General features: G+C 42.8%; 1 protein-coding gene across 12 annotated transcripts in view; it reads left to right on the forward strand.

Annotated features, from left to right (window-relative positions):
• The window catches only part of KIAA1217 (KIAA1217 ortholog), a 500,420-nt gene that overhangs the window by 173,535 nt on the left and 305,990 nt on the right, over positions 1-20,895 (forward strand). For all 12 annotated transcript variants that reach the window (XM_068561341.1, XM_068561412.1, XM_068561335.1 and 9 more), the window contains exon 2: positions 9,350-9,633. In XM_068561341.1, the coding sequence (XP_068417442.1) occupies positions 9,520-9,633 (114 nt within the window). In that variant the 5' untranslated portion in view covers positions 9,350-9,519. The remainder of the gene's footprint in view (positions 1-9,349; positions 9,634-20,895) is intronic.

The following is a 20,895-nucleotide window of genomic DNA, read 5'->3' on the forward strand; positions in this document are numbered from 1 at the left end:
TTTCTGTATGTTTTAATTCAAAAGTTGGGAGCTGTTAGATAATTTTGGTAAAATTTCTCCGAGCAGTTTCCCTTTGTGTTTATAATAGACTTGTGTTTTCCGTAGGGAATTTCCAGAAGCTTATGTTGTTCCAAAGAAATTTTGCAGTGGGGTTGGGTTGCAGTGGAGAAAGGACTCCTTTGCTGTCCAGTGTCTGACATCTGTGATTCCAGAGCCTACCCTGCAGTATCATACAGGCAGCATGTTCAGACACCAAACAATCGAGAAGCCCCCAGCCCCCAGCCTACCCCAGGTTCATCCGGGGGCCAGTTAGTAATGGTGTTTGCGGGGCTGCTGTGATGTGCGTGGGAGAAGCAACAATGCACAGGGGGAAAGGTGTGTGTTTTTTAAAAAGGCAAAAGGGAAGTAACAAATGACTCATCCACACCGAAAATGCAAAACTAAGCCAGACAGAAGAAAATGCAATTAATTAGAAGAGATAGACACACACACACTCCCAGCCCCCCACCAGTGAAATGCAGGAAACCTTAAGACCAGTAAACCCTGGAGAATCCCAGTCGCATAGCCATCAACTAGCCGGCTGTGTTTGTGCTTCCAAAGCACCACGCTCTCCTCAGTGGGGCTCCCTCGCCTCCCTTTCTCTCCCCATTTTGATAGACAGGATCCTACAGCAAGAATTCAACCTCTGCGCTTCTGTTGAAATAAAAATACTCAGAATCTAGAGGGGCAACAAGAGTGGGACCGATTTAAGAAACGACTTTCAAACAACCATAGCAATTCGAAGATACTTCAGCGGCTGGAGACGGTCAGACTGAGTGTGATCACTTTCTTTATTCATTCATTCAATGAATATTGAGCGTCTGTTACTTGGGAGTTACTGTTTTAGCTGCTGGGGATACAGCAATGACCAAAATAGACTAAAAACACTTGCCTTCATTGAATTTTTATTCAAAGGGCCAAGTTTGGGGGGAAGGGGAGTGGTGGAGCTAGACAATGAACAAATAAGGAAAATAGATGGCATATTAGATGGCAGGGTTACCAGATTTGGCAAAGAAAAATACAGAATGCTCAGTTAAATTTGAATTTCAGATAAATGGCAAATAATTTTTTAGTATCAGTATATCCCATGCAATATTCAGGACATACTTATGCTAAAAATTATTTGTTATTTATCTGAAATTCAAATTTAACTGGGCATCTTTTATTTTAGCTAGTAACTCTGTTAGGTGGAAATAAGGCCATGGGGAAAAATAAGGCAGGGAAAGGGAGGATTGAGTGTGGGGAGGGGGCAGGGGGTGAACCCATAGTAAGGTCATTAGGGAGAACGTCAGTGCTGTGATATTTGAACAAGCATCCCCGAAAGAAGTGAGGGAAGGAACAGGAAGAGCATTTTCAAAGAACAGAGTGGGGAAAGGACGGGAAGAAAAGAGGTTAAGAGATAATTCTAGGCCGTATCAGGTAGGGCCTGTGAGAGTGTAGTAAGGACTTGGGCTTCCGTTTCAAGGGAGGTGGGAGCTGCTGGCAGGTCTGAGTGGTCTCATAAAGGGTAGATCCTGGGTGCTGTACTGAGAATCACCCCAGTGGGAGTGGGGGAGGGCAGGGAGCCCAGTTGGGAGGCTTCCACAGTAAACCAGGCCCTAGCTTGGACCAGCGGGTAGGGTAGTAGAGTATTGAGGATGAAACCAGATTTGCCAAGGGATTGGATGTGGGGTATATGAGAGACAGAGGAGTCAGAGATGAGTTCAGAAATTTTGGTCTGTGCCTTTGGGGAGTTGCCATTTACCTAAATGGGAAAGTGTTTGAGAGGAGTAGCTGAGAGGGTGTTTAATGGCTTGCAAGTGGGTGTAGAGCAGAAAATCTTATGGATTTGGTAGGATCGAGAGGCTTATCAGGCATCCAAGTGGAGATGTTGATTGCGATTTGGATATTCATGGCTGGAATTGAGGAGAGGGGACCGGGGATTGTGAAAGATGGATTAGGATTGGGTCCATGTGCAGAAGGAAAGGTCCCAGAGATGCGCCCCAGGGCACACCAGCATTTAGAGGTCAGGGAGGCTGGAAGTGGTGGCTGGAGAGATTGTGGAAGGGAGCTAAGAATCCCGGTTAGATTTCTAAGATCCGGTTGAGTCCTGGGTGAAAATGGTGCTGTGAAGGAGTGTGGCCTCATCTCCAGTTCTTTGATGCGCAAGAGGCCCACGCAAGGGAGGCCAGGCCTCTGATGCCCGCATCACCCGAGATACCACACGCCCATTCCTATCCTTGCACACTTGATCGTATTTGGCATCGTAATGCTGGTGGCAGTGTGGTGTTCGGGGGCAGAGAACATGCCTTCTTTGTCTTCACATCCCCAGCACCTAACTGAGCACCAGGCATGAGACAGGCGATCAAGAAATATGCGCTGAACTGAAGGCTAATTATACCACCCCCGGGCTTTGAGTTTATCAATCTACAATAGATAAGGATCCCTTGGGTGATCATGTAACTTGTTCAAACCGAGACAGTTTTGAGAGTGAAAGGGGGGAATGCTATAAATAATTTCGCTGGGACGACAGTTGTAACCCAGAACTGTTTGGCAAACTGGGCGCATATGGTCACCTCGAGAATAGCTCTTATAAATGAGGCTCCCAGGGCTAAATCGTCAGCTAGTGAGTAATAACAGTGTGAAAGGGTACTTCCAAGTGCAGAGAGGTGCTTAGTAATTAGCAGTTGAATTTGAATCTAACCGTATCACACTTCTTTTGAAGGCCCTGGGCGCCTCAGAGTGGTCCTGGGGGTTCCCGGGGATGCATGTCTGCCCACAGCAGCCCTGAGGTGACTGCTTTCGCTCTGGCCTTCAAAGGTCTTGAAACCCCTGTGCAAGTGAAGTGCAGTCAGCCACCTGCTTACCTCTACCACCCCTGATTCTCCCGTGTCTTAAGATACTAGTATTTACTATGGTGGTAATCATTTCACAATATATAAGTGTATCAATTCAATACACTGTACACCTCAAACTCAGACAAGGTTATATGTCAATTATATCTCAGTGAAGCCGGAAAAAAAAATAGTATTGGCAGCTCCACAGGGTGCAAGCTCGGGGAGTCCCAGGCATTTTGGTCTCTGCTCCGGTCTCCTCTAAAATTACCCCATCAGTTTCTGTCTCTTATCCTGCTTTACCCTTCAGAGCACTTATCGCTATGTGACATTTATATACACATTATCTGTTCGTTGTCTGTCTCCCTAATTATAATGTGGATCCTCTTTGAGGGAAGGGAATTAAGTCTGTCTAGATCGCCATTTCACTACACTTCCTAACTCCTTTCAGTGTTTGGAGCAGTCACTCAATAAATATTTGCAAAAAATGAATCAATCAATTAATCAGCAAACCAACCTTTGAGACAAGAATGCTTTCCTGGGTAGGGGAGGGGCTGTTGCTATTTTGTCTAAAATCTCTACCAGAAACCTTCTCTTTTTTAAAATTTCGTAAGGTTTTTAGAGGAATGTACATAATGATCTGGTTTCAGCTGTAATTTCTGTGCCAATTTGTCTCTGGTGGTGATCTTTATGATATTAACAAGAGAGCTGGCAAACTGAGGAACCCTGTGGGCCCCCAACAGAATATGTGATACATAGGAGTCAGATAACCTGATTGCTGTAATGTCTGTGGTTTAGCATAATCAAGGTTAATTTTTTTGAACACAGTGGAATGTGGACATTCTTGGCCGAGTGGATCTGCTAGATGGTTTACCTCCAGGCCACCCTGGGACCTAGGTTCCTTCTGTCTACTTATGACGCCATTCCCCAGGCTCTGGGAGGCTTCTGCTGGAGCTTTTGCATTTAACCGGCCAAAGGGGAAAGAGAAAGGGCACGGAAGATTATTCAGGAGGTCAGGGGCCAGGACTACTGGTGGCCCACGTCACTTCTGCCCACATTGCATTGACCGGGATTAGAACAAGGCCCCAGCTAGATGAAGGGGACTGGAAAATGCACTTTTCTTCTGTGTGCACAGGAGTATGTTATGGTTTGAATACACGGACAGACAAAATGTGGCTGCTGCCGTGGTAGATCCAGATAGATTGTACAGCGAGTCAAAGCTGCAACTCCCCGCGATGTTCCGATGCAAGAGAGCATCCCGGCACAATTGAAAAAGCGACACCTTAGAGACAGCTGACCAGCAGCCGCTGTGAAGCAGTGGGGGACTCCTTCCCTAGGAGGCCAGGGCCTGCCTAATCTGACCCAGGAATACAGTGTCAGGAAAGCCATCAGCCCTGTTCCTGGCTCTCAGGTAGCAGGCAGGCGTGGAATGCCTAAATGATGCCAGGTCCAGATCCCGGACTGCAGGTCAGCCGACCCAGCCCAGGCAACCCGAGCGGGGGCCAAGAAGCCAGTCTCGGCAGCTCCCGCCGTCTCCCGCCTGCAGGATGATTTGCTGTGTGGGTGTTTACCTTTGGATGACCCATCTTCCATAATCCACCACCTCCCCGGCATACCTGGTACATACCTGCCCCTCCCCATGTCCCCACTTTCTACTTTTCCTTTCCAGAAGTCTCCATCCCAGCCAGGAGGCCCTTTGAAACTCAGAAGAGTCTCTCTCTGGCACTTCTGCCCTCTTGATCCCCACCCACTCCTGCTTGGGAAAGGTTGGAGGGGCCATTCTCCACTGGAAGCTCCCGTCTTGCTCTTGGCCCTGCTGGAAACGAGCTGCTGGGAGGGATGGCTCTGGGCTGGGGAGGGGCAGGGAGGGAAAACTGGAAGCCTTGTCTTCAGGCTCCAGCTTCATTATTTGTTTGACACCGATTCCCAGAATAGCAAACAGCTTGACACACCCAGACTTAAATGTTAGCACCAAAGCGCACTGCAGGCAAGGTTAGAACTGTGTTTCTGTTTCCACGCCTTGGGCAGCGTGTCCATGTGGATAGTGCGGAATGGGTGGGACTTGAGACCTCTGACTCCGCGCTGAGGAACTGTGACCACACACCCTCTGCTGCTCCCCTTTGTTTGTTTCCTGCTCGGCTGAAAGATCCCGTTCTCCCCAGATGACCTGAACGGGAGAGCCGTCTCCTGTCCCTCGGGCGTGGGAGTTGGTAGCTTCCAAGAACTGAGTCTCGTAGTGGGAAAGGCTCCAGTGACCGGGAGGCTTCGTGTGGGAACGGCGTTGGGTTGTTACGGGTGCCGTGAAAGTGGAGCAGGGGCCTGGTGGGGCCCCGTGAGCAGGTGGGGCCCAGAGCTGAGTGAGGGGCAGGCAGGTGAGGCCGGGGAGGGAGTGGGCGCCCAGGGCAGTTAGATGTCTGCCCCGGGCTGTGCACTGGTGCCTTTCGCTGCTGTCCTCCACCTCGCCTTAAACCTCCGTAAGCCCCTGGAGACATTTTAGAAGAATCCACAAGACAGAAAAAAATGGAAAAGTAACCTAAGATTGACGTGACCTTCTTAGTGGGCAGTGTTAGGAAGGGTGGGGCTTGGAGGGTCACAGAGTTGGGGGCTGCTCAAAGGTGGATGGTGACAGATCGACTCTGAACTCCAGCTCTGCCCCTCCCCGCTCCTTTCCCGATTTATTTCAAAGAACGTGCAAAACTCTTTTCAGTCTCCAAGGGACTGCTGTTCTGGCTGTTTTGACCCCTTCTGAGGATCCTGAGATGAAACAGAATAGTTCTTGTGAGTCTGTGTGGCAAAGCAAGGCCGAGTGGAACTTTCTGCCCTTGTTGGTAGCTGAAGAACAGGAGTGTTTATCCTTATGGGTGGATGGGGATATTTGTGTGGTATTTCCAGGTGAAGAAATCACCTTCCCAGCGATTCTGTCCTGCTAATTAATCTAGATGTCCTGGATGACTTTTAAAATATATTATTTTTATGATGTCAAAAGTAATCAAAGGCATTTCCTGGCGGTACAGTGGTTAGGACTCCGTGCTTCCAATGCAGGGGGCACAGGTTCAATCCCTGGTTGGGGAACTAAGATCCCACAAGCCGTGCGGTGCAGTCAAAAAAAGAAAAAAGAAAAAAAAAGTAATCGTAAAAATCCATTTGGAAGTCAGCTGTGTTATATCACATATATAACAATTTTGGCTAATACAAAACTCACATGCACACACTCACTCAAAAAGGTAAGGCTGAACCTCTTCAGATTGCCCACATATTTACCAACCTGAGATACGGCATTTTCTGCACCTGGCTTTATCCCGTAGATCCTGTTACCTCTGTGTCGTTAGAGAAGAAACCACAAATAAGGTAGCCATCACGTGAGCCCATATAATGAGAAGGTAAACTAAATGAATGGAATGATAGTTAATCTCCCAATATCTTTTTTTTTTCCCCAACCCGAAGGTCTTTATTGGATGCTTACTAATGATTAGCATGGGCTGGGTGCTAAGGGAAATTCCAAAGAAACACATGCATGAAAGCTCGTAATAAACAGTCGAGTTCTCGTCTCACAATTTTCTTATTGATCCTGCAGTATCAATAGCACAGGTAATATTATTGAACTCTCCATTTTGTAGGTAGGAAATCAAGACAGACAGACACCAGACGGCTTGGCTAAAACCACATGTGGAGTAGGCAGTGGAGCAGGGCCTAGTACTCAGGGCTTCTATGTAATTCCTACCGCCATCCCCTTCCCTATTGAAAAAATACTTCACTCAATAATTGCGTAACTTGAGGTGCTCCCATGTTCAAGGTGATTTTCAATGGAAGACTCTTCTCATCATTTGAGGAAAAGGGAACAATTTCCACCCATTCTTCCAGATTTCAATTCCATTATTTCAGGAGTGAGTTGAGCCTCCCTGGTTTCTTACTGAGTCCCAGAGCCTTTTTATTTACTTGTTTTTTTCAATATCTTTTAATCCAATAGTTCTGTCGTCTCCCCTTCTAAACGTACTGCTGAAACTAATGAAAAGTAGAATGAACTAATTGGGCTATTTTTTTCCTTCGCTTTCCTCATCAGTATCTGATGGAGATGCTGTAATTAGCCATGTAATGAGAAGGGAAGGGTAAACGAGAAGAATTATTCCCAGAACACACATCTAGGGGTGAAAAACTGGAGCAGGACAACGAACCGAAGATTACAGTATTTTCTGTGCCTAAGCAAGGGCGTTGTACCTACAGTTCTAGACACAAGCATTTCTAGGTAAAGAAGAGGGAAACTGTATTAGTGTCATTGCCTCTGGAGGAGCTAGTTTATGTGTAAACTCTGGACACGTGTTGGTTTATATCACTGGCGTCAAGATTTAGTTCTCTGAGACTCTAGTCTAGAACTCTTAAATATTGGGTGTATTTTCTGTACTTAATTTTTTTTTTTAATTTTTATTTATTTATTTATTTATTTATGGCTGTGTTGGGTCTTCGTTTCTGTGTGAGGGCTTTCTCTAGTTGCGGCAAGCGGGGACCACTCTTCATCGCGGCGCGCGGGCCTCTCACTATCGCGGCCTCTCTTGTTGCGGAGCACAGGCTCCAGACGCGCAGGCTCAGTAGTTGTGGCTCACGGGCCTAGTGGCTCCGCGGCATGTGGGATCTTCCCAGACCAGGGCTCGAACCTGTGTCCCCTGCATTGACAAGCAGATTCTCAACCACTGCGCCACCAGGGAAACCCTGTACTTAATTTTTAAAGATAAATAATTAGCAAATACACTCTTAAATTGGAAACTTATTTTTAAAAATAATTTAGAGTATATTTATAATAAAAAAATTTTTTTAAAAATTTTTAAAAAGTGGACTTCCCTGGCAGTCCAGTGGTTAAGACTCCATGGTTCAAATGCAGGGGGCATGGGTTCAGTCTCTAGTCAGGGACCTAGGATCCCACATGCTGCGTGGCGTGGCACAGCCAAAAAATAATTAAAAAATTAACAAATAGAGAGTATTTAAAAGATTTAAATTTGCATATCTAATACCAGTTCAACCATGCTTATTTTATTAATGAAAACAGTGAGGCTGAGAGAGGTCCCGTTGTTTGTCCTCAGTCTAGGATTAAAGGCAGGACTCCTGAGACCCAGCCCTGTGCTTTTTCCAGGGAATTCAGTGGACAAGGATACCTTACTCTGCCTGCGTCTGTGTTACTGTATATGAACTGCTCTACATGAAGAGAACTTGCAAGCTTCTGAAGTACTTCAGAATGCTTATTACTTTCTCTTCCTATTCTGGTTTTTGTTCTGTTTTGTTTTGGGGTTTTTTTTAAGAAGTAACTCCTGGGACTTCCCTGGTGGCGCAGTGGTTAAGAATCCGCCTGCCCTTGTAGGGAACACGTGTTCGAGCCCTGGTCCGGGAAGATCCCACATGCCGCGGAGCAACTAAGCCCGTGCACCACAACTACTGAGCCTGCACTCTAGAGCCTGTAAGCCACAACTACTGAGCCCGCATGCCACAACTACTGAAGCCCACTTGCCTAGAGCCCGTGCTCCGCAACAAGAGAAGCCACCACAGTGAGAAGCCCGCGCACTGCAACGAAGAGTAGTCCCCGCTCGCCGCAACTACAGAAAGCCCGCACACAGCAACGAAGACCCAACACAGCCAAAAATAAATAAATAATAAATAAATGAATTCATTAAAAAAAAAAAAAGTAACTCTTCTTTCTCAGTTAACTGGAATATTCAAACCTGACACTCCATTTGCCATCCACTGAGAATGAGTGGAGATTCCCTATGCGTGGTCATTGCCGGCCTCAGTTGCTCAGTTCTAAGTAGGAATCACTTGTTCTTACCTGGCCAGCTCAGAGGCCAGGTGTCTGGGTCAAGACCTTCAAAATGCACCATCTCTCTTCCCTTTTCATTGAGTATTTCAGATAAAATCTGTTTCAAGTAAAACGTGTCTAAGCCTTTACATCCCCTTGATTATTACCTGTAATAATATTCTTCTGCTTGCTTGGTTTGTGATAACAGGGAGAAACTGAATTTTCAAGTGGTTCACATGTCCATGATTATAATGGCTATTTTTGGTCTTGGAGATAAAACAAATGTTTCAGAAACCACCTTCAGATTATAAAAATATAAAAAATCCTGTTACCAGGATGAAACTGTGTTTAAAAATAAAGAAATAATCAGAATCACGGAAGTTAACTTTTCTGTAATTACAGATGAAGGTGAAGGGTAACCCAAATTGCCTGCAAACTAGTCCGACCAGGGGTTCTCGTTTTGAATAACCTCAGGGAAAGAGTCAGAAATTGTAGAGATTTTGCTGCAACATCTTGCTTTCTAAAGTGCAGTTTTGCATATTTCTTTCAATTGTTGATTTGCTCCCCTTCTTGCCACACACACACACACACACACACGCACAAATGTGCTAAGTTGCATTCATGTATTAACAGCTGCCACAAATGCTCTTGGTGCTCTGTAAATGAGATTTCTAGTGTGAAATCATTAATTGTGAGGTGTATCTTTTTTGTTTTTCAGAACAAGGAAAGAGCAGTCTTCAGGTAGCATCCTTAGAAGATGCAGAATGTCGCAGAACCAAGGAACGCCTTTCTAATGGAAACAGTCGTGTTTCAGCTTCCAAATCTTCCCGAAACATCCCAAGGAGACACACCCTAGGTGGACCTCGAAGTTCCAAAGAAATACTGGGAATGCAAACGTCAGAGATGGATCGTAAGAGAGAAGCTTTCCTAGAACATCTAAAGCAGAAATACCCCCATCATGCCACAGCCATCATGGGCCACCAAGAGAGGCTGAGAGACCAGGTACAAATATGCTGCCATTTCACTCTGCAGAGCTCATTCTTTTTTTTTTTTTTTCCTTTTTCTTCCACTTTTATTGAGATATAATTGGCCTATGGCGCTGTACATTTAAAGCATACAGCATAATGATTTGACTTACATTCATCATGAAATGATTATCACAGAAAATTTAATGAACATCTATCATCTCATTTAGATACAAAATGAAAGAAATAGAAAAAAATTTTTTTTCCTTGTGATGAGAACTCTTAGGGTTTACTCTCTAAACAGCTTTCATATATAACCTACAACAGTGTTATTACGTTTATCATGTTTACTTTACATCCCGGGTACTTATTTATTTTATGACTGGAAGTGTGTACCTTTTGACCACCTTCATCCGATTCCCCCTCCCCGTGCAAAGCTCATTCTTTAATGAACATGAGGGAAAGTAAAGACCTTCAGTTTAAAGGGGAAACAAATAGTTGAGTGGATTGTGCCCACTGTTGCGTTGTCCCAGATCTCTTTGGGGGGTTATGGGAAGGAGGCAGATTGGTTTGACCTGATGGCTCAGCCCTCTTTACCAGCAACAGTAAGAGAACCAGAGGTGAGAGAAGAGAGACCCAGAGAATATGCAATTCCCCTAAAAGAGCGTCCCAGGTTCAACCACAAATACATGGAAAGGCAATGCACGGGTATCACTTGACTGAGTAAAGCACGGGACCAACTAATGTGTACCCCGATAGCACTGAGTGCTGGGCACAGTGAATGAATGAATACATGCATACATACGTACATACATTTTTCAGGCTAAAACAGAGCATGCAAAGGGGTAGACTTGTGATAAACCCCTTTTCCTTAAAAAGCTGACATTAGGGTTTTGTTTCCTGCTCGTTTTTCTTTTCTAATCGGAGATGTTTTCCTTTTGCACGCTTGGCTTTCTGCTGTCATCAGCTACCTGTTTTCTCAGGTTATCTTGACAGCCATACAGATATCACCCGACTGTGGCTCAGGATGTTTTTGTTTCTTGTCTGTGTGTAGTTACTTTTTAGCAGACAGCGTGGGTTTGGGGTTACAGGAGATGGGGGGCCACCCTCCTCTGTACCCCTCACAGATAGGCGTCTCCATCTGCGGATGGAGACCATGGTAACGGAAGCAGAGCACACTTAGCCATAGGACTGGTCGGGGACAAGGGCAGGCTGTTATTGATTTCGACACTAATTGAAATTAGTAGAGAGACAGGTAGAGACAAGCTCTGTGTTTTAAGTCTGCTCTTTTGCCAGTTAGTTACAAAAGCGATGTCTAACTCAGCTTTTGATCGTCCGTGGAAATGGAGATGGGCACCAGCCTGAGTAATTTAAATCTATACTTTATCCTCAGTCTCCTGTGCGCCTTGAAATGGAAGCTTCTCTTCTATGAAATCTTTATCAGAGTGCCTAAAAATGTGAAATATGCCTCATGAACTGCATGTTGAAAAGTTCACATTCCCAAGAGGCAGCAGGCCCAGAAGAAGAGAAACAAAAGAAGAATCCGGGTTGATGTAGCGATGAGCAGATTAATTCTTCAGTAAATAAGAAAAGGATGGCCATCTTCATTTCAAGCATATATAGAAAATACCCCATTTTCTTTCATTTCTATTTATTTATTTTTTAAATTTATCTCCCCACCCCAGTTTTATTGAGATATAATTGACATATAACAAAAATACCTCTATTTTCTATTGATAATTGGACACTATCCATTTAATTAATGGAGTTTGTGCCTCTCTCTGTGTCATAATATGTGAGGCATCGTACTTTATCCAGTGCTCTTCGGATTGAGGAAACTCAGGACAGTTACAGTTATACAATTTGCTAAGGAAAAGTTGGAATTTGAATCCAGTTAAGTCTAAATCCTTGTTTATTCCACTGTTCTATTAGTTGAAAATCATTGCGTATAGAGCAGATAGTATGGTCTGTGTATTGGGTGTAAGGGACATGGGGTGTGTGTGTGTGTGTGTGTCTGTGTGTGTGTGTGTGTGTGTGTGAGAGAGAGAGAGAGAGACAGAGAGAAAGAGACTATAGGGACAGCAATCTGGGTGAAGGAGGCTAGAGAGTTGATTTGTGTTGAGTGAGGAAGGCAAATGTATATTTTTGAAGTTAAAATGTATTATTTTGCAAAGAAATATAGAAATTAGTCTGTCAAAAATGGTAAATTTTCCATTTAAAAATTTTTTCAATTGCTGTAACTGTTATTATTTGTGATGTCATAATTGTTGCTACTACCATGATGATGATGGCTTTGGATAAAGTTATTATATGGGGAGCCTAAAAATAACCAGAAGGTTGTAAAGGGCGATGGTGTCAAAAGACAGAGAGTAATGAATGTGGCTGAGTGGCCTCAAGCTCCAATCTCGTGTCACTTGCATCTCCGCCATAATGTAGTCTGGCCACGGCTGGTCAGCTGCCCCTTCGTTGGGTAATTTGAGATGAGTTCTTGTGTATTCCAAGCTGACTGTCCAAAAGGGGAAAGGCTCTGATGCTGGATCTGTGTATACGTTTTTCCTTCTGCTGCTGTGTTGCAAAGGAACCTTAATCAGCATTGTAAACAGTAGAGAGAAGCTTAGGTGACGACTCAGGAAATTCCTATGGACAGCACTTCACCTTCTGTCTTTTTCATTCTTTTTCTCCTACTGCCCATTTCCTCTTTCCTATCCTCTTCTCCACAACACCCTTTGTTCCTCCCTGACCTTCTGACAATGGATTATTCCAGGCTTCCTTTACAGGAAGATCACGTGACCGGCCACAAGGAGGAATGCAAATATCACAAGTCTGATGCGCTTTCCAGATATGGAGTTTGTAAACACCACATACTCTTCTGGTGGCTGTTTTCTTGGTTGCTTCCCATAAAGGTGGCCTTAGTGAGAAGAGTGCCAGTGAGCGAAATCAAGAATAGCGTGACGAAAATGCTGTATCCGGTACTATACATGAAATATCTTGGTGCTAAGGGGATCCAGGTTCTAATTCCTTGGTATCAAACATCAGGAGAATCAGAGCACGCCTTATGTTTTGAAATATGAATTCAAACACTTGGAGGATTCCTGGTTGAAAACTTATAGTGGAGACTTTGAGAATAAGTCAGTCAAGAATTTTCTTCAGTCTGAATTATTGAAAAGCACAAAGGTTTCCTTTAGTCTCTTCTACTATCTTTAAAAAATGCAGATGACAGTATTGCAGGACAGAGCTTATCTGCATACAGTAGACGGAACCTTTATTACTCCCCAGCATACTCCTGTGAGGCGGTCAGGCTGTGAAGCTGCATCATCTGGCAGCGAAAGGCTTGGCTCTGGGGTCCGGCAGGACTGGGTTGGAGTCCACTCTCCACCATATGCTCGGTGTATGATTTGGAGCTGATGACTTCATCTTTCTGTTTCAGTTACCTCATTTGTCAAGGGAAGATAATACCTGTATCACAGAGTATTGAGAAAGAAAATGACGGATTCTCTTCCTGTTTCAGTGGCAGCTCTTAGCATTACAGTATTCTGATTTGTGATGTCCGAAAGAAGAGTCTCGGAGGCTCTTATTTTCCAATTAGTGTTTAAAGTCATTTCACTTTTTTATCAACACATATTTGAGTTCCTGAAGGTGTTAATTTTTCCCATTGTCAGAGCACAATTTTGTTATATTTCTGAAACTCGCTTGTATTTTTCCTTCACTAAAAGCTTCAAATTTGGATTTCTTTCACTTATTCATCCCATATATATTTATTTGGCAGCTACCATGGAAAAGGCATTGTGAGAAATACAGACAAAGAGGCACGGCCCCTGCCTTCAAGTCAGTAAAAGAAATAAGGCATTCACATACAGAGACTAATCTTTCCAGATCCAGCCTAAATGTCACACCTGCTGAGCTGGTCATAGCATCTTGCAGTACCTGTATTGTAGCATCTAATCGTGCCTTTATTGTGCTTTTACTTATGTTTCTTCTCCCATCTAAAATATGCTTTTGGAGCAAGAACTTTGTCTGAATCACCTTTGTAAAGTCAGCATTTAAGGGAGCACACAACCAAAATTAGGCATGATTAATTTTTGTTGAATGAATAAATGAACGAGTGAATATTTCTAATACAATTAGAATGTGATAGGTACCATTTGTTTGGTACAGATAGAGAGCGGTGGGGAATCCAGGGGTAAAGAGATTGATGACAGTTTGGTCAGTCAGAAGGGACTGAGGCTGAGAAGCTAAGGAAGGCTAAATAAACAATTACCCTCAAGTCAAGAAGCCAGCAGGTCGGCCAGAGTCTGAATTTCCCAAGTCTGTGGTCTCTCCATTTGTTATTGACCTTGGTGTTTGCTTCCTCTGCCTTTCATTTTTCTAAAGTTTTGATAACAAATTACGTAGCTCACAGTGGGTCAGGCAATAGAGACATTCATTCCATTGCCATTTCTTTAAAAAGAGAAATTTTATTCAGTTCCCGAGCATATGAGATAACCATAGAAAATAGATTCGAGTATATATTTTACCTTGACAGAAAGTTACTTTTTTGAAATAGCTCTGAGTTCAGAAAGGTCTGTAGTTCAGCCATCTCTCTCGGTCATCGTCACTGTGTCAGTCTACAGTTTGGAAATGCTCTTCTTTCATGTCTTTTCTAGTGAAGAAACAGATGTCCAACTGGCCTCTCTCCTACAGAAGCCAGCTGTCCGCTCCTAGTCTCAGAAACCCTTCTGAAAATAATTTTTCAGTCCTTATTCCTAGTTACACACAGAATTTCTATTTAACTAACTAGGTATATAGTATTCTACAGAGTATTAGTTTATGTGTATTCTTATATCTAATGTGGTCAAATCTTTGGAGGAAAGAGGAACACAGTCGGCCCTCCGTATCTGCGGCTTTCACATCCTTGGATTCAACCAACCGCAGATAGAAAATATTGGGAAAGAAAAATTCCAGAAAGTTTCAAAAAGCAAAACTTGAATTTACTGAGCTCTGGCAACTACTTCTATAGCCTTTGCATTATATTTACAACTATTTATATAACATTTCTATTGTACTAGGTATTATAAGTGACCTAGATGATTTATGGTATATAGGAGGACGTACATAGGTTATATGCTAATACTATGCCATTTTATGTAAGGGACTTGAGCATCTTTGGATTTTGGTATCCGAGGGGGGTCCTGGATCCAATCCCCCATGGCTCCCAGGGACCACTGTACATTTTAACTTAAAAGTCTAATGTGTTCTTCCATTCAGTACAAAGAGTGAGAGAGCTATAAAGGTTATTTTCCTTTAACATGAACATTGTGGAGGGTTAAAATAAGGAGATAAGCACATGAACAATGACAGTATCTGAAATGGGGTCCGTAAGTCCAGGAGGCATTTTGTCCGACCTGTCGCTGTCTCTGAGTGCCCCTCAGGTCTCCCTAGGTCTCTCTTGTGTGTCCGTGCGGAAATGACACTAGAGCTGTTTTCTCCGTTCCTGATGAGTTGGGCACCACTTCCACTGTCTACTGTATGTAGTCCAGCATATCTGGAGCCTGCATGTAATTATGCTGCCAACTGTGGAAGTGAAGATAAGGAAGATATCTATCAGTCTGTTTACTCAGAACCATCTCAAGTTCTAGTTCATGCTAGTCTTTTAAACAGCCTCTAAAGAACTTTATCCATTAGTGAAGAGCTGTACTATGGAACTTGGAACTAGAGTTTCAAGTTCAAGCTCAACATTATCCCTTCCTCCACTATGGAAGACAGTATGGAGTTTCCTTAAGAAACTGAAAATAGAGCTACCATATGATCCAGCAATCCTACTCCTGGGCATACATAGGAAAAGACAAAAACTCTAATTTGAAAAGATAAATGTACCCCAATGTTCATAGCAGCACTATTTACAATAGCTAAGGCATGGAAACAACCAGAGTGCCCATCAACAGTCAGTTGGTTTAAGATGTGGTATATATATGCAATGGAATATTACTCAGCCGTAAAGAAGAATGAAATAATGCCATTTGCAGCAATATGGATGGACCTAGAGATTATCATACTAAGTGAAGTAAGTCAGAGAGAGAAAGGCAAATATCATATGATATCACTTATATGTGGAATCTAAAAAATAATACAAATGAATCTATATACAAAACAGAAACAGACTCACAGACATAGAAAACAAACTTTTGTTTACCAAAGGAGAAAGGGAGGAGAGGAGGGATAAGTTAGGAAGATGGGATTAACAGATACAAGCTACTGTACGTAAAATAGATAAGCAACAAGGATTTACTGTATAGCACAGGGAACTATATTCAATATCTCATAATAACCTATAATGGAAAATAATCTGAAAAAACATATATATATAACTGAATCACTTTGCTGTACACCAGATACTAACACAATATTGTAAATCAACTCTACGTCAATTAAAAAATAAACATCCAGTCCTTTGACTGACATCTCCTTATCAGATGGTATATAACTGATTTTGTCAAGAATCATGAAAATCACACAGTTAAAGACAGAAGACAAGAGAAGTCTTAACTGCATTTGAATCAGAAGAGCAGGTATTAAGAAGTGAGCACTGTTTCCAGGTGGTAGAATGAAGGCATTCTTACTCCTGTTCCTTAGTAACTCACTGAGAACAATTAAGGGTATCAACAATGGAAAGAAAGAGGGGGGAAAAAAAAAACAAAAAACCTCTGTCTTGCAAAAAACAAGGAAATTATCAGGACCTATGGAATGTTTCTGTGAAGTATACACAGAATGTAGAAAGTGAAATAGTTTTTAAAAAGCAAAGTGTGCTACTAACTATTTGTATGATCTTGACCTTACCTTCAGTAGAGGAAGCTTTCTGGATGAAAAGCCAAGTTCATAGATGAGAGGAGGCAGTGTTACCAGATCAAAATACTGCCAGTTGCAGGGAGCCTGTGATTTCAAGGGCTGTGCTCTGTGCCTCCCAGACGAAGAATGAGGGTAACACGATTTTAGGGCAAAGCAAGTAACATATTATTGTGGGGAAGGCGTTTGATGTCACAAATCACAGACGAGGGTGCAGGTTACCTCTGCTGACTTCTCCCCGCTGCATGCTAGCTTTCAGTAGCTGGCTGGCCCCATTCAAATGGGAGTTATAAAGAGAAAGGAGTCAAGAAGAGAGGTATACCTTACAACTGATGTGTTAATCAGGATGGTCTTGATTATGCTGCATAACAAGTAAACCCTGTAGGTTTTCTGATATGACACAAAAACGTTTTATTTCTCATGCACACAAAGTCAGTTATTTGCACACCTCTCCAGAGAAGCTCTCCTTGCAATGACTTTGTGGTTCAGGCTATAACCATGGTGTGGTGATGCCATCTTAACACATGGATTCCAAGTCACCACGACAGGGAAAGAGAGAGCCAATGGTTCTGCACAGCCTCTTAAATATGTTGGCCCAGAAGTGGCATCTGTCACTTCCCTTCACCATAGCATCTTGGTTCTAGCACCTACAGGGATATTTGGTTTATGCAGATTTTGGCTGTGGAATTTAGTTTCAGAAAGAAATCCTCCCCCACCCCAATTTCCTTATATTAGCTTTCCCAAATGTAATGAATGGTTTTATCTACTTTGTTGTACATAACACTTTATGCCTACCTGTACACTAGAATCAATCACATTTATATGTAATATAAATATATTAACATATATTTACATCTGCATATAATGGCACCTTTTTTCATTGAAGTATAGTTGATGTACTATATATATATATATTTGTTTTTCGGGTTTTTTTATAAATTTATTTATTTTATTTATTTATTTTTGGCTGCATTGGGTCTTCGTTGTTGCGCACAGGCTTTCTCTAGTTGTGGCGAGTGGGGGCTAACTCTTCGTTGCAGTGCATGGGCTTCTCATTGTGGTGGCTTCTCGTGTTACAGAGCACAGGCTCTAGGCACGCGGGCTTGAGTAGTTGTGGCTCGTGGGCTCTAGAGTGCAGGCTCAGTAGTTGTAGCACACGGGCCCAGTTGCTCCGCGGCGTGTGGGATCTTCCCAGACCAGGGATTGAACCCGTGTCCCCTGCATTGGCAGGCGGATTCTTAACCACTGCGCCACCAGGGAAGTCCCCTATATATATTTCTTGGCTGCACTGCATGGCTTTTGGAATCTTAGTTCCCTGAACAGGGATCCAACCCGTGCCCTCTGCAGTGGAAGCATGGAGTCCTAACCATTGGACCGCCAGGAAAGTCCCGATGTACAGTATTATATGTTACAGGTGTACAAGATACTGAGCCACAATTTTTAAAGGTTGTACTCCATTTATAGTTATTATAAAATATTGGTTATATTCCCTGTGTTGTACAGTATATCCTCGTAGCTTTTTTTATCCATAATGGTTTGTCTCTCTTAATCCCCATGTAATGACATCTTTAGACTTATTTTTGATGAATTTAATTGTGTCATAGCAGAACTTCTATCACACTGGATCACGCCTCATGCCATGGATTTCAGGCTATCAATTTATACCTTGGGGATAGATGTAGTCCCTCCGTCATGTATGAAAAGCTCCAAATTAATCAAATTTTTGTCTATCCCATTTGTCTTAACCCTGATCAACCCAGATATGTGAAGTGTTCAAAATTCACAAATATGCATTGATATTCATGGATCAATGTATCAGCAAAGCCTGGAAGGGAAGGCTAATGGGAACTACAGATACACTAAGACCATAGACATAGTGGAGGGCTTGGGATCTGGTAAAAGGCTAACATTGGAGGGGGATAGGTTTTGTACAATTATGCATGTTTTGTGAATAAATAAATACACAAATGAAAAGCTTATAAGTTATAGTAAAGGAGATAGACCCCCAGCTAAGAATTTCCTCTTTAGAGCTATTACTTTATCCTAATCCAAAGTGGAAGATGACAGTAGAATAGCCATGTTTAGCATCAGAAACATATTTAGCTGTTTAAACTAATGACCGAATTGGGGTTTACAGACCAATTTCTTGCCTAAATCTTAAGGGAAAAGGAAACAACTTCTTGGCAGTTAAGAAATCTAATACAGTGTATGCAGAGCAAATAATAATACCAAGTCAAAACAGGAAGAGGGAAGAAATACCCTTACACAGACTGCCGTGCACGTAGAGAATCTTAGTTAAATGTTCAGCTTTTCTTTAGCACTGTTTTCTCAGCTGTTATTTATCGTGGTGGAAAAGTGGAGAAGACTTACAAGGACTACAGATTATTGGCAGCCACCAAAATTGTGACACCGTTGCAATTTACACATATAAGTATAGTCCATCCTCCCCCAAACCCAGTGGGGTAGGCATTATTTATTATGAACTTTACTTAACAGAATGGCACAGAGCAGTTAGATCTTGCCCAAAGTGACACAGCAGGTAGGTAGCAGCACCAGGACCTGGGTGTGGGAGCCTTGCTCTTACCCTCCAGATTATCCCATCTTTCTGATGGGTGACAGAATCCAAAGATACTCCAAAACATTGAAGAAATAAGGAAGGACTGGAATGGGGGAGCAGTTTGCCCAGCATCAATATGTAAGAAATTCAGTGGTGATCCCAGAATGGCTGAAGTACCAGCCTCCTGATTAGATCAGCCTTTAATCAGTTTGGGGAAGAAAAGGAATTTGGCACAAGAGAAGCAATGGCATCAATCATGGTGTGTATCTGAGAAAGGTAGAAATTGAGAAAATGTTTCTATTGCCAGAGCAGTGCCTCCAGATGAAAGGAGCACATGTCATAACGGGATTACACAGTGTATTTGGAGAATGTATATTAGTGTATGTGTGAGTATGTGTTTAATGAACTACCAGAGGCTTGTGAATAAAGAATATGATAGGACTGAAAGAATCAGTATAAAAACATTTCTTGTTCTCAGAAATTGCAAATACTATTAGATATGTCAAAGGGAAACAATAGTCATCTAAAGTTGGATGTGATGGAAAACAACAGTAAAAAAATATCCAGAAGGAGCGCTGTGATACTTAACAGATGATGCTTCTCAAGGGACCAGATGAAGGAGCTGGCCTGGAAATACTTCCCAGAAGACTGATATTTTGCATTGTGGCTTAGAGGGTGGGGGAGGTGTATTTCAGCAGATCTGGAAGATTACGTGGTACGATGTGTGGCACGGACTCAGTGAAAAAAGACTAAATTCAAGGGGGTGTAGTTTTTACTTGTAAACTTGACATCCAGTTTACATTAATCATACAGGATACAGAAAAAGAGAGAAAGAATACTGAATGTGGGGATCATTCATAACGCATGGCTTTTGATCCATGTTTAATTGGGTGCCACCAACCCCCGCGTTAGCTTTCATTTTAATTAGTGTTGTGGAAGAGCAGGAGAACACATCTTGAGAGCAGTGCTATATTAAGAAGGGCTTTCCGAAAAAAAAAAAAAAGAATCAAAATAAGATTCTACTGGAAAATCTGCTGAAGGGTGCCTGGGAGTAGGTGGGAACGTTGGGGGAAGTCAAAAACTGAAGTAGAGCTGTGCAGTGGCAGGAGACACCTGGGAAGTGGTAATCAGTAAAACCTAGAGAAAATCGCCACCAAATTAGATGGAAATTTTGGTATTGAGGAATCGGAAAAAGACCGGTGTGATGCAGTCCACACATTGATGCAGAAGTTATACTGCAAACGTCTGAATTGTCCTAACTCTCCTCACTCATCAAGCTCACTTCTTCGCCGTTATTCATCCTTCCCCCTGCAGTGTTTTCTTGGATTAATCCAGTCAAATGGTTACTTATCATGGTCCTACGCTATGAGCTTGGCATTGGGCAGTATGTAAAAAATACAAAACACAACACCTGCCCTGCCAAGTGTACATTGCTTTAGTGGAAAGAGTACCAGCTTTTGGATCTGATATGAGTGAGTTGATACATGCTAAGACACTCAGCTGTGTGACTGCAGGACAGTCAGTCCGTTTCCCTGAGGCTTTTTCTTAACCATAGAAATGAGACAGATAATAGTGTTGGGGTGCTGATTACATGAGATAATATATCTCTACTGTAGCAGGTGTTGAACGCATGTCAAAACTCTTCTCATCAAGGAGAGCATTCTCCTGGGGAAGTCAAGGCCAGTGCCATTAGCGCAGCACGAAACAGTGTACGTTCTCAATGGCAATGATCGAGACCAGCATTTTGTAAAAGTGTGTTCTACAGAATCCTAGATCCCTGGGCTGTTAATAGCTGTTTGGGGAATGGGGAGAAAGTTTCTAATTTGGGGACATTCTTGGTTAACCACAGTTAAATGAATTTCTATATTGCAGGGCTGGTCAGATCTTTTAATATGCCAGAAGGCATTGTGAATCCCAGGTTGG

This window comes from Eschrichtius robustus, chromosome 1, assembly GCF_028021215.1.
Source record: "Eschrichtius robustus isolate mEscRob2 chromosome 1, mEscRob2.pri, whole genome shotgun sequence".
NCBI lineage: Eukaryota > Metazoa > Chordata > Mammalia > Artiodactyla > Eschrichtiidae > Eschrichtius > Eschrichtius robustus.